The sequence below is a fragment of the Chenopodium quinoa genome, unplaced genomic scaffold (assembly GCF_001683475.1).
Source record: "Chenopodium quinoa cultivar QQ74 unplaced genomic scaffold, ASM168347v1, whole genome shotgun sequence".
NCBI lineage: Eukaryota > Viridiplantae > Streptophyta > Magnoliopsida > Caryophyllales > Amaranthaceae > Chenopodium > Chenopodium quinoa.
In genome coordinates this window covers 228,212-241,982 of record NW_018743850.1, presented here as the reverse complement: position 1 = coordinate 241,982, position 13,771 = coordinate 228,212, and the positions used below count along the sequence as shown (strand labels likewise).

The window sequence follows — 13,771 nt, the reverse complement described above, 5'->3', positions numbered from 1 at the left end:
AAATGAGCAAACTAGTCTCACAACATGAGCCACATCCTCAGCAGTGAAACTTTGTTGTGATGGATTTTGAGCCCAATGTGGATTTTTCAAGTTCTGTACGCAATAGCCTACCCATATTACTCGGTATATCTTAGTGATTCTCCCTCTATTCTTCGAAGTGAGACAACTAATCTCACCTCACAAGTGGGTTATTCTGAATACTCCGTAGCAAGCGTTGTGTACTTGAAAAAATTCGTGTTCCTTGGTATAGAACAAATGCCAGTTTTCCACAACATTCAGGATTGAGTTTTCTTGAAAAATACGGAGTATAATGCCTATAAATCTCAAAAATATCCAAAATTCACTTTCAGATAGATGTTTCAGTTGAAGTATGTTCAGAGTTTAGATGATTGAGGGACCATGCAGGCTGCAGTAGCAAGATATTAGAGAGCTTTTATTAAATTAACTTTCAATGTTTGGTATCAGGAGCCAGATGAACTGAACATATACACAATGAATTTATCGATTACTATGAACAAGATGCTCCTAGTTCATATATACTGAAGAGTTATTTTACAGCAGTGTTCTAATCCATCAATTACATGTGCTGCTAACTAAAATGCAGAAAATGTACTATAAAAGTAATCAAGGCATTCTTGTTTACCAGATCCTGCAGCAAAAACATTTTGATCAGCGCCAGGAAGTAGATGTGTTAGCTGCATCATTCACAAGCTTGTCAGCTGATTGCATGGAATACAGTGTACATAAGCTTTATGCAACTGGCACATTGCAAGCACTGAAGACATCGCCTAAGGGGGCATGGTCTCCCGTTCCTTCATCTTTCCTAGCATACAACAGTTCCTTCCCTTTGAAGACAAACATTCCTCCCTGGAAGAAAGAAACAAGGGTCAGGTTTTAGATTTTAGAGAGATCAATTATGGGCAAGACCACAAGATTTCCTGAGGTTTGGCCTGGCCTATGATCATATCTTTAGTTAGGGTAAATGTATAATTTTATAATCAACCTGTTGCAAAACACTACTCCTGTCGCTAGGTGTAGCTTGAATTGTATAATTCTCCATAGCCTTTTTCAGGGATTCAAACCTTGAGAAAACCTTTTTCTGTCAGATTAAAACCAAGGATGTGAATTATTGAGTGAAAACCTGAATAACATAGGGGGAAACAATATCTCAGGAAAGAGGGTTGAAAGATTACACTGGCAGGATTGAAGAATGTCCGACCAAGACCATAATATAAACCCAATAAATCATATGCCTGTAATAACAAGCATTTCAATGAGTGTCTGTATTGTGAGAAACTAGCATATATCTCTGCAAATAACAGTTACTAGAATTTACCTTGCGTTCAGGATCAGCATAAAGGCACTCCATAGGAAACGGTAACTGGATACATAAAATGATAAGAGTATGAGTCAAATGAAATAATGCATTGAATGACCTAAACTGGAAGATCAGAAAGTTTAACAAGCAGCAATCGATATAACAAGAGCAGACAATTGACCAGCATATTGCTAGAACACAGTTAAAGATTTTGAGCCTCTCTGAATGTTACATCAAGGAGAGTAGAAAGAATCTGGGGCAAGCTAAATACTTCGTATAAGATTTTCAGTGTCATAAAGTTGTAGAGAGATCTCGGTGGCACTAAGGCATGCGGAAAAGTCTAAATCACAGAATAGGATGGCTGTCAATAAAGTGAGAATTGAGAAGGAAATACAGAGCCTAACGTGGGCAAGGAGGAAGTGACCTAACAGTTTGTAAGAAAGACGCTCCAAATATAATAGAGGGATAACAACTGCTTTGATACCTAATTGACTTTGGATGATTCTCCTTAGGCAGCTACCTAATCCCCAATCTACCTAACTGAAGGGACTTGCACTGTTGATACTATTTTAGCATACCAAAGGGCATGTGAAAAATGATCTTCAAAATAACACACCAGAAAACCTATTGTTCAGTAATACTACAAACGAAGTAATGAAACATATGACTAATTACATACTCATATTTATGCTGCTTATCGCACAGGACAAAATCAAACGACAAATTACAAATCCATAAAATATGCAGATCACTAGATAAAGTCTTTAGGAATTTGCCCTGAAGTTCACAGAAATTTGCCAATCCAGAGTGCCAGTTTGCGAGAAATGAGAAAATTGCTATTAATCATAGAAACCAACGCCTAGCAAGATGATGCATTCGCTGACTCAGTATTAGAAACCACATTAACTATTCACTGGCTCCAAAATAATTAAGTGGAAATAACAGCCAAATTATTGAGCATCGCCAAGGACACGAGTATGCAAGAGTTTTGGGGAAAGTGTAACATGATCAACAGGAAGGTAAATTTGCAAGCAGAATGACTAGAGTTTGTTAACTTCCATATTGCGACTGAGATGCAGTTGTATATATAGGTCAACATTCTATTTGTGCTTCTAAGACATACAGTAAGAATTGTGATTATAATAGTCTTCATTCTTTAACAAATATCCTCACTACCAAAGTCTATCCAAATTTGCCACTGTATAAAACCTAGGCAGTTATAATTTCATAAATTGGCTTCTCACATGTCACTTCATGAACTCATAAACATGTTTCTTATTTAGTTTGCGAATTTTCAAGTTAAATATTCGAGTCTTCAGCTAGATTCTAAACCTAACAGATACAGCAAGCAAAAAGAGGTACCCGTTCTCCAAGCAAGCGGGCTTTTTCAGGTTCCCCAACACCAACAGCAATGAGTTTTACACCAGCAGCATCAAATCTCGGCATTGCTTTTTTCAAATCTGATGCAAACTCCCAGCTTCACAGAAAATTGGAAAACTTAAATCAGTAAACCACAAAAAGAAACACCCCACTACTTAATAGTAGTAGTTAATACAGTAGATTAAGGCACAATTTTACCAGCAAACACATCCAAAGTGCCTCAGCAGTGCAACAACGGCCACTCCCTGGATAAACCCACACACAAATTCATCAACATGAGTATAATTATAATATACGAAGTAATAATTATCATAATGTGAAACTGCATGTGTTTTATAGGTCCCAAATACTTAGAATTGCAATTCATAAGTTGCTTCAAAATGAAACTACATATGTGTTTGGCTTCATAGAAAATAAACTACATTGATATCTAATGAGATTCCTAAACTACTCTTACATCATTCCTCTAACCTCCACAGAATGATTAAAATCACTCACTTTTTCTACGTTTTGGGTTGCACTAATAATTTTTTTAACATAAAACATTAAAGTCTAGATTTTTCCTCCCTTTATTCTGTTTTACACATTATTTTATTTAATTTCAAAGTTATTTAAGTGAAACTTTGATTACTATAATCAGTATCATACAAGTACAACCATCTCACACAAGATTTACTAAAACTAACATAATCATAGGGTGCAATCCATTCATACTGTAATACGGAGTATTAATGGTAAAAATCATCATAACAACAATCAAATTTCCAAAATTTTAGACACCAATACATCATCCTTCATAATTCAATAATCATAATTCATTCATTCTTGATGAAAAATAAATTAATTAATCAACCCACAAAAGAAATTGATAAAAAAAATAAAAAAAGGGTATTGAGGAAAGAGATGAACCAACCTCATTCTGATCCCAAAGATCCTTGAAGATGACAGGTTCACCAGTAGCCTTGAAAATGGTGACATCACCCAAAACATCCCCAATATTATCTGAAACTGCTGCATCAGAAGCAGTAGAAACAGAAGCTTTGGAAACGAGTCGTGAACTCGGACTGGTTACAACTCGCGATGAGATAGACGAGACAGAAACAGAGGAAAGTGATGTGGGTAAACGTGATGAAAATGATAAAGAGATTTCCCGAATTTGATGAAATGCAGAAATAGGTTGAAGGTAAAAATATCGATTTGCTGCAATTCCTGCTGTTGCTGATAATACCCCCATTTTTTAGTTCTCTTTAGAACATGAAATTAATTAATTTATTAATTTATTAATTTGGGCACTTCAGATTTGAGACGTGTTTTCAACCTAAAACGCCCTTGTCGATTTCAGTTTTTTTATGGCTAAACGATTAGTCGATTAGACACAACTCACACTAGCCGATAAAATCTTCCTAATCGTTGTGCCAAAGAAACAATTTACGACCATTTTTGGTTGGAAATTTTCATTTACCAAAAACACCCTTTTTAAAAAGATTGAGTTATACAAGATAAAGATGCAATTTCCTAAAACTTGTTGACGACTCTTTTTCTCTAGGTAAACAAGATAAAGATGTAATTTCCTAATCGTTGTGCCAAAGAAACAATTTATCGACCCTTTTTAATCAATGATTGTGAACGGGGTGTAACCTTCAAAATCATGAATGGTTTACAAGTTCCTAAAACTTGTTGGCGACTCTTTTTCTCTAGCTTCTTTTCGTTGGAGTGCCGCCATGCTTAAAAACATGACTCACATGTAGGGCGGAGGAAAAATTCCCTACACCAATACATTGCTAATATTCTTCTGAGATCATCAACCTCAATTTTATTAGCCCACCATATAAGTTTGGCTGGAAACTCCAATTGCTCTGCATCTTTTATTACTCCAACAAACTCACTTTGCTCCCAAACCAATCTTGCATTGTCACTCTCAAAGAGAACGTGAGAAATAGTCTCCATCTCAATGCCACAGCACGCACATAGCTCATCTTAAGCAATATGTCTACGATACAACTGCTTTCAGTGCCATATGCCCCTTACACACCTGCCATATATAATGTGAAAGTTGCGGGGTACCATCAATACCCTATACAAGGCGCCATAGCGTAGGATCAACATTGGTATCCTGTCCAACATGTTCAAGCTTTCCCAGCCAGTAGCCAAACTCTATTGAACATATTTCATTCTTTGAGCCACTCCAGAAGAACATATCTTGTTGATCATAAATCAACAGTGGTATTTGAGCGATATAATTGCACACATTATCCTCAAAAGTTGTTGTAACAGTCGGTGTCCCATTCCTTGCAATGGTGATTGATTAAGTGTGCTACATTGAGATTAGGATCAGCTACCACTCCGTTTTTAGGTGCCAAAGGAAGTGAGGTATCAGGCAGCCAGTTCATTTCCATACCCGGATATTCAATCCATTCTACACACGCCATTTCAAACCCTCTAGAATCAGTGATTTTGCTCCCCAAATGCAAGTATAACTTGGATCGTACCCACGATAAGCCTCCAAAATAGATGAGTTTTTGAAATAACGCGCTTTCAATACAACATGAACAGAGAGGATGTATCCGAGAGTAGTCGCAAGGTCTGTTTTGCAAGTAAAGCTTAATTGATTTTTTGAAATAATCAAATTGATTTTCCTCTCTTTCCACCTTCGACTCTTCGAGCTGCTACTTCATCGGTAATGGCGTCACAGTATGAAATCTACCTTCAATTTTTTTTTTTTAAATTTCCACCATTGCTTTATCATTAACAACATTTATTAAAAAACACTTCCTCCCTACCTTAGTTGGAAATCCCTCGAGTAAGGTTTTTTCTCTACTAGGGTTTTGAGCGTTTTTTCCCAAATTTCGAGTGCAATTCTCTAGTAATAAATCACAGACTATTAACAATCATTACAATCTTGTGTTCGGTGCAATATGGATGATCAATTGATGAAAGCGTGGGATAATTTGAAACTGACTCAAGAAGAAAATTTTGTGCTTGGTAGGCCGAGTGCAATAAATGACGAGGAAGAACCAAACCAAAGAATTGCTCTGTCTTTGGTTGGAAAACTTCTCACAAAGAAGGCTTTTAATGTGGAAGCCATGAAACGAGTCCTTAAAAACCTTTGGCGAATTGATGACAATGTTGCAATTCGTCCTGTTGACACAAATTTATTTGTGTTTCAATTTTTCAATGCAGAGGATAGGAAGAAGGTGATGGATGGGAGGCCCTAGGCTTTCAATAATCAAACTCTTTTGCTGAAAGAAATTTGCACTGATGAACATCCATCGGATGTCTCGTTTGAGTGCTACCTTTTCTGGATTAGGGTCCTTGATGTCCCTTTTGGTAGACAATCCTCTCGTTTTGCTAAGGAGGTGGGGGATTGTATTGGCGAATGCTTGGAAGTGGATGAATCGAATCCTCTTGGCTGGGAGGAGTATATGAGGGTTAAAGTTATATGGTGAACATTAACAAACCCCTTCATAGGGGGATGAAGATTGCTGTAGAATCGGGGCACACCAAGTGGGTTGGCTTTAAGTATGAACACTTGGGTGATTTTTGCTATTATTGTGGTTGAATTGGTCACAATGATAAAGATTGCGAAGAGAAGGATAAATGTGATGATGAATCGCCCATTGCGTTTCAATATGGTCCATTTTTGTCGGCTTCCCCTCATCGATCAAAAGTTTCTGCTATTGAACGTGAGAAAGAGAAGAGGTGGGTGGAGAGTTTGTCAAAAAAAGTGAGAGTCTAGAGATCAAATTATAATGATCCTTCTACTATCCGGCTTGGACCTCCTGGAGCTGCGAGAAAACTCCTCTTTTCTTCACCTAGTAGAGACACTGCTATCACGCCAAAGTATAACACCCTAAAAATTCCTTTCCTTTAAAATACCTGTTTTACCCTTTTAAATACGAAATAGGAAAATCTAAGACATTACCGTCACCGTGAAAACGGCTAAGGCAAATATCAAAGACACATAGCGGAAGACTATCTTTTAAAACTATCCAAAACAAGTCAACTTAAGAGTCAAACCAAAAGAAAGTAAAGTCAAACCAAAGTCAAATAAAGTCAACCAACAATTTGAAACCATTGTAGGCCCTTAAAACCAAACAATACTGAAAACCCTTTGCGTTAGTCTCATGAGAATAATAAAATAAATAATATTCAAAGCAAATAAAACACATCATATTCCTATGGAAACTAAGCATGATTCACTCTTCACTCATGCCCATCATGAAAACGCTCCATCACCTGAAAAACTTCTCTCTACTTGTCCCACTACTCGCCATTAGAAATGGGTCGTTGTAGGGCCAAGGTAAAGACAAGGCCAAACAAACATACAACACACAATCAGCAATAATGAGTACATAAGCGTAATAAAACACACTATCATGTTTTCATCCTATCATCACACAACTTACCTTGTTGCACCTGTAAACAAGCATACAAGACATTCAAAACTTAACTAGACAAATACAAATGTTCATTTAATTTGACTACGCATCGAATGGGTTTCCCCCTAACCGGCCCCAGTAAAAGGGTACTAACACGGGAGCTAACCGTGCCAGTATAAAAGAACCACTCATAAGTGGCGGAATTCCTGCGCATAATAAAAAGGAATATACAGCGTCCTGTACTCCCAATAGAAGTTATGGTCAAATATAAAGTCGCATAACTCCCCCCATATGTTCATACTCAAGGTATATACGTTCCAGGAGTTTTGGTGCGTAATCTCTTTCACTTTACGTTGCTTTACATATTTTTAGACTTGGTGATGATTCTTAAACCATAACACAATCGATCATTATAATTCATTCATTCAAGCAATCAAACATACCAATTTAATTCTTGAATAATTAGTGACCACATAAATTAAATGTTGAATCCTTTTTAAACTAACTCGGTGTTAAATAACACCTTAAGCGCATAAAGCACCACAAAACTTATCCCTCGGTGTTTAAAACACCTTAAGTGCACTTAGGCACCAAAATATAATTTAATCCTCGTGTACACAGACACTTAAATAGCTCCTTCCTCATGCTAATAGCATCAATAAAAATTATATGAACCATAATAAAATTTCCTTTTCATATTCCAAACCAAATTAAACATTTAGTTTAATTAAACATGCCTTCCATCATGATAATAATAAAAGTGTGGTTCATATCCAACATGCCAACATATTTAATTCCAATCACCAATTCATCATAAATAATTCATACCTCACAAAACATTTACCAACATCAATCCAATCAACAAATTCCAACCAACACCTATCATGATACTACTTGGAATTAATTTATCAAAGCCTAGCATGCTTCTACATATTCAAATAATTACCAAGTACGCGAACGTACCTTGAATATGATCTCAAAATCGCCACGACTAAATTAAACCACTCACTTAGAAAACTCCTACAAACCAATATTACAAAGAGGCATTATTACCTATTCAATATAAATTTCCAGTAATATATACACTCCTTAAATCACTCATAAACTCTTTAAAACAAGCTAAAATTTAATTTAAAACCCTTACTTTTATTTCCAATTAATGGGTAATTAAAAATCCTTCCAAGAAACATAATTATAGCTTATATATAAAAATTCCAGCTTTATTAAACATCTAAAATTGCTGTAATTGTGTTTTAAAACACTTATTTCAATAATTTAAATCACTCATAAACAATTTCCATCAATATACATAAACTTAGAAACCTAGGGTTTGTAATTTTGGGCTTTTTAATTCAAAACCAAATCTGAAAATTTATATACATCACACTTAAAATCAAACATTATAAAAATCATCACAAAACACAAAAACAATAATTAGATTAAGGGTGAATTTAATTAAAAATCAAAAGAACAATTTTATTTTATTTTTTTTACAAAACACACGCACGCACAGGGGGGAAAGGAAAGGTGGCTGGCGCCACCTCCCACGGCTGCTGCTGCTCCCGGCCCTGGGCTGGCGGCAGTCGCCGGCTGTGGTGGTAGTGGAATCCGGCCACCGTGGTGTGTGTGGTGGTGGTGAAAAAAAATTAAAATAAAGGGGAAGGGGAAAAATTAAGGGGAAAGAAAATAAGAGGAGAGAGAGAGTTTAGCTTTGGGTAGTCTCCACCTTGGGTAAAGTTTGATTTTTCTCATATGATGAGTATTTATACCCTCTCTCAACAACCCTCCTACTTAAAAATCCTTTACTACCCTTAATGATCCCTATCCTATTCAAACTAGTATCTTGACTTTCCTTAAATACCATTGACCTTAAAATTTCCTTTTATAAAATAATATGCCCCAAAGTTTCCAAATCATGAAATAAAATATTTTCTAGACTGTTAAATAATTAAAAATATACTTTTAATTAAAATAATTCTTTTTAAATTAATGAAATACCATAAATAATTCATTTCGAATAATTTAAATACTTTAATAAATACTTATTTAAGTTGAAATACGTATAAAAATATAGTACACAAAGCCTCGTGCTATTTCTTTGAAGGTTGTGACTGACGAGAGTGGTGGTAAAATTGTCTTGAGGCCTGTTGCGGTTCTGGAGGTGTGAACAATTCTGATGTGCGAATTTCATGTGATGGTAAAGAATTGAATGAGGAAAGGAGTGTTGATCCTAGGGAGATGGTGATAGAAGGGATAGAGACGCATAAGGGGGATGACTAGTGCCCCGTCAGGTGCTAGGGGTGATCGAAGGAGAGTTCGGAGGGATACTGCAACTGTTATGGATATGATCGAAAGCTTTGGTTTAACCAGGAAAAGGAATGTTGATGATGTGCTTGATGATTACCAAAATGAGTTTGTCAATTATTCCGAGAAAAAGATGAAAGCAGGTGTGAGTAGTGTTTCTTCCTTTGTTAACATTTCTAAAGTAGAGGGACTTGGGGATTCCCAGGCCCTCAAAAAGCCATGAAAATTTTAAGTTGGAACTGTCACGGGATTGGCAACCCGTGGACAGTTAGGGCCCTTCAGGATCGTTGTTGGAGGGATAGGCCAAATATTGTGTTTGTAATGGAAAAGATGATGGCCGATAAACGTTTAAATAAAATTAAAAATTAATGTGTTACATTGATGGTGTTTCTATTAGTAGCATTGGTAAATCGGGTGGGATGGGGATGTGGTGGAAGGACGTGAAGGTGCATGTGATTTCTTTTTCTGTACACCATTTTTCTATTAACGTCCTTGATAGTAAAAATTGTGCAAGCTATTGGCATCTATGGTTGGCCAAAGCAAACTAATAAACATTTTACTTGGTCCCTAATATCTTCCCATAAAGCTGATTGTAATTTGCCTTGCATCATGTTTGGTGACTTCAATGATATTATGAGTATGTCTGAGAAAGAAGGAGGGGTTCCGAGATGTGATAGACTTATGGACGCTTTTAGGGAAGCTATGGATAATTGTGCTCTTAGAGATCTTGGTTGCAAGGGGAGTGTGTATACATGGGAACAAGGGAATACTATTAATACATATGTCAGAGAAAGGCTCGACAGATTTGCTACTAATGAGGCGTGGTGCAATTTATTCTGGGATTTTGAAGTTCGCAATATACCTATTTTCAAATCACACTCGGACCATGCTCAAATTTTACTTTCCACCGAGAAGAGGAAGGATAGACGTAGTGGAAGCTCGCCTTCAAGTTCGAATCCTTATGGCTTTCCCGTGAGGAATGTGGGTCAGTGGTGGCAAAAAGGTGGGAGGATAGTGCCGGACTTGATATGGCGAGGAGGGTTGCGGTTTGTGGTGAGAACTTGGCATCATGGGCTGCTCTTACTTTTGGCTCTGTGAAAAAACGAATAAAGGAGGGGGAGGAAAAAATGCGGGAGCTGAAAAGTGGTTTGATGGATGGGGAGAAATTGGAGGAATGTAATTCCTTATCCGTGGATCTTGAAGCTTTATACAAATTGGAGGAGTAGTACTGGTATGCAAGAGCAAGGGTAAATGAGCTATGAGATGGGGATAAAAACACAAACTATTTCCATCATAAACCGTGTAGGGTTTTGTAGTGACCCGACACTACGCGGAAGGAAACCCACCAAGACCCGCCCCTTAATTAAAGCAATTAAAAAAGCATGATAAACTTAATCAAACAAGATTAAGGATAAGAATTATACCTTTGACGCGTGCTTCGCTCCCAAGGAGCTCTTACTTCAAAATCTCGAAAAGACGAGATCTCTGACAGATCGTACCCTCGACCTGACCCGAGCGTCCCAAGTCTTGAAGGTTAGTCAAGACCCGGACAAAATAACTATGAGTTTTACGAATCAAAGGTTTACTCTTTTTTAGAGTTGCCTTTTTAATTCCACTCAAGGTTATTTCAAATCCCAATACCAAGCTTGGTATTTATAGGGAAATGATCCCTTGATATTTCATCCTCCACCAACGTGGGAGAATGAATTTTGCTAATTAATTTATTTCTAAAATAAATCAATAAACAAATGCAATCACAATTCGACAAGTGTCAAGGAGGGAGAGAGTGTTAGGTGAGGACCATGGAGAGGTGGGGGGGGGGGACCAATGCCTTGCTCCCCAAGGCTTTCCCAAAGCCTTGGTCCCCACTCTCCTCACAAACCGCCTCACCCTAGCATGCTGCCCAGCTGCCAGCTGGCTGTGCCAGCTAGGCTAGCATGCTAGCACAAACCCAGCAGCATCGCTGATGCTCGCTGGTGCGTGCTGGCGCTGCTGCCAGCATCCCTCGCATCCTTGCTACTCGCATGGCCCAGCATGCGTTCTGCTAGCGAGCCACGCATGCTGGCCTCTTACCACGCACCGCACTCCTACACCATGCGCACCACGCATCTCTCTCGCATACAATGCCTAGCATGCGTGTTGCTACCGAGCCACGCATGCTTGGCTTGACGTTGCTTGCTAGCTTCCCAGCCCCTCGCACATACTCTCGTACTCCCTCACGCATCAGCCTCGGCACTGCGCACTATGCACGCACATGCCTCGCCCAGGCACCACGCACCACGCATGCGCCAGTGCCTAGCACTAGCTGTGCTTGGTGCGTGTTGTCCTGCCATGCGCCCAACACTATGCTAGGGCTGCTATGGCATTAGGCCATCCTAGGGCACGCATGGTGCGCCTAGTGATGCTGCCTGGGTTGCGATGGCGCCCAGCCATCCTAGGCCACGCATGGTGCGCCTAGTGATGCGTATAGGCCCTGCGATTAGGCTGCTGGCTTGCGATGGTTCCTAGCATCATGCTAGGGCTGCGATAGCGCCTAGGCATGATGCTAGGGCTGTGCTGGCGCGCCTGGTGCTAGCGACAGCCAGCCATGGTGCTTAGCCATCATGGTAAGGCTGCCATGGCGCGCCTGGTGACTATGATGAGCTAACCTAGCCTAGCTATGGCTACGCTCATGCTTGTCGATTGTGATTTTGCGACGCTCGGTCTCGACGCCCTAGGCTCGACTTCCGACGTCTGTATTTGTAAAACTCTGTCGACTCATTAAATCCTTTCGGATTAATTCGACGTCTCGGATCGGAGATTCGATTGGGTTCGACCCGAAGGGTTCAGTTAAGATTAAGCTGTAATATCAATTGTACCTCGATATTACTGATCGGAAGCGGCCTCCACCTAGGCATTCCGATCACTTGACCTTACTGAAGAATTACTTCTGTAATAATTCTGAACCCTCTATCGGAATAATACACTTGTTGGAAGGACACCATTCCTTTCAATCTCCCACTTGTCCTTCCGGACAAGTGTGCATATTGTGTATAGCTCATTTCCTTTGTCTCTTAATGTTTCTTCGTGAACTATAAGGTAAGATTCTTTGTCATCCTTATTACGTTCAGAAGTGTTTCTCGATCTCCGTGTTCGACTGTCAAATAATCAGATGATTTCTAAAATCCATCTGAGCATGGCCATGCATTTTACAGTCTCACTCTTCGAGCGGCCTTTTAAACAACAAAACATTTTCCCTATTGTCAGTATGGGGACAATCCCAGTCTTGTATTGTAAGTTCTTCTTACTAAGAGGACATAGACTCCCGAGTGTTCCCGTTATGATCCCCAGTTACGGCAGACGTTAGGAAACATTAAAGAGCCTAGTACTCAAACAAGAAAACTTCACAGTACTCATGGTCTGAGGAAATAAGTTCCAATAGCCATAATGAGAAATGTACTTATGACAAAATTTAATTTTCTTAAAGTACTCTCATAGGTCTTATCCAGTACAGTTCTAAACTGTACCTGTGCAAATGATTTATGACTGTCACGTCCTCGCAGCACAAGAAACGGTGTTGTAAATCATACTACACACTAATCTATTGCGGTCATCAATCGTCCATATGTTAGACGACCTCGATTAGGGATACTTTTCGATTTAATATTCAATGTTCACTTAACAGGTGTTTCTTTATCCAAGACATGGTCTTGATACCCTGTTTTGAATATTTCCGTAAATCGAATGGACTCATTATTTAATTCTAAACCACAATTAAATAGTAATGGAGTGAATGATAATTTTGCACAAAAATTAATTACTCCATTAATGAATGGTTTTAGTACAGTGTCTTACATTAAATCAACCCTGTTTAATTTAAACACTTGTACAGGGAATATCAAAGCCAGTCTCCAACATGCTTGATTCCCATTGCCTCAACGTGTTTGTTGTGTTTCACTTGAGGCAAAGGTTTAGTCAAAGGATCGGCCACATTATTATCCGTGCCGATCTTACAAATTCTGATTTCACCTTCGGATTTCCATTCCCTTATCATGTGAAATCGCCGTTGCACATGTTTGACCTTCTGGTGTTCTCTCGGCTCTCTGGCCTGAGCGATAGCTCAATTATTATCACAATAAAGGTCTATCGGCCCCCTTGATTGAGGGTACAACACCAAGTTCACTGATGAACTTGCGAATCCAAACAGCTTCCTTGGCAGCTTCCGAAGCGGCCAAGTAATCGGCTTCAGTTGTAGAGTCTGCAGTGGTGCTCTGCTTGGCACTCTTCCAGCTGAACGCTCCTCCATTCAGACAGAATACATATCCCGACTGTGACTTGAAGTCGTCTCTGTCAGTCTGGAAGCTAGCGTCGGTGTAACCTTCAACAACCAGTTCTTTGTGGCCTCCATATA

At 38.8% G+C, this 13,771-nt stretch overlaps 1 protein-coding gene across 1 annotated transcript; it reads right to left on the bottom strand.

Moving 5' to 3' along the window:
- Positions 1-407: 407 nt before the first annotated feature.
- LOC110685763 (thioredoxin-like protein AAED1, chloroplastic) lies at positions 408-4,040 on the bottom strand. The gene is made up of 7 exons (XM_021862283.1): positions 3,612-4,040; positions 2,897-2,943; positions 2,681-2,795; positions 1,337-1,381; positions 1,194-1,253; positions 1,004-1,099; positions 408-867 (listed from the first exon to the last, which is right to left on the bottom strand). The coding sequence occupies exons 1-7, from the start codon at positions 3,930-3,932 to the stop codon at positions 751-753; spliced, it is 801 nt and encodes a 266-aa protein (XP_021717975.1). The 5' UTR covers positions 3,933-4,040; the 3' UTR covers positions 408-750.
- Between the last annotated feature and the right edge of the window lie 9,731 nt (positions 4,041-13,771).

Coding starts and splice junctions, on each gene's coding strand:
- LOC110685763 (XM_021862283.1), bottom strand. CDS start 3,932: ATGGGGGTATTATCAGCAACAGCAGGAATTGCAGCAAATCGATATTTT. Junction 1,254..1,336: donor ATGCTGATCCTGAACGCAAG/GTAAATTCTAGT, acceptor TTGTTATTACAG/GCATATGATTTATTGGGTTT. Junction 868..1,003: donor GGAGTAGTGTTTTGCAACAG/GTTGATTATAAA, acceptor TCTTTCTTCCAG/GGAGGAATGTTTGTCTTCAA.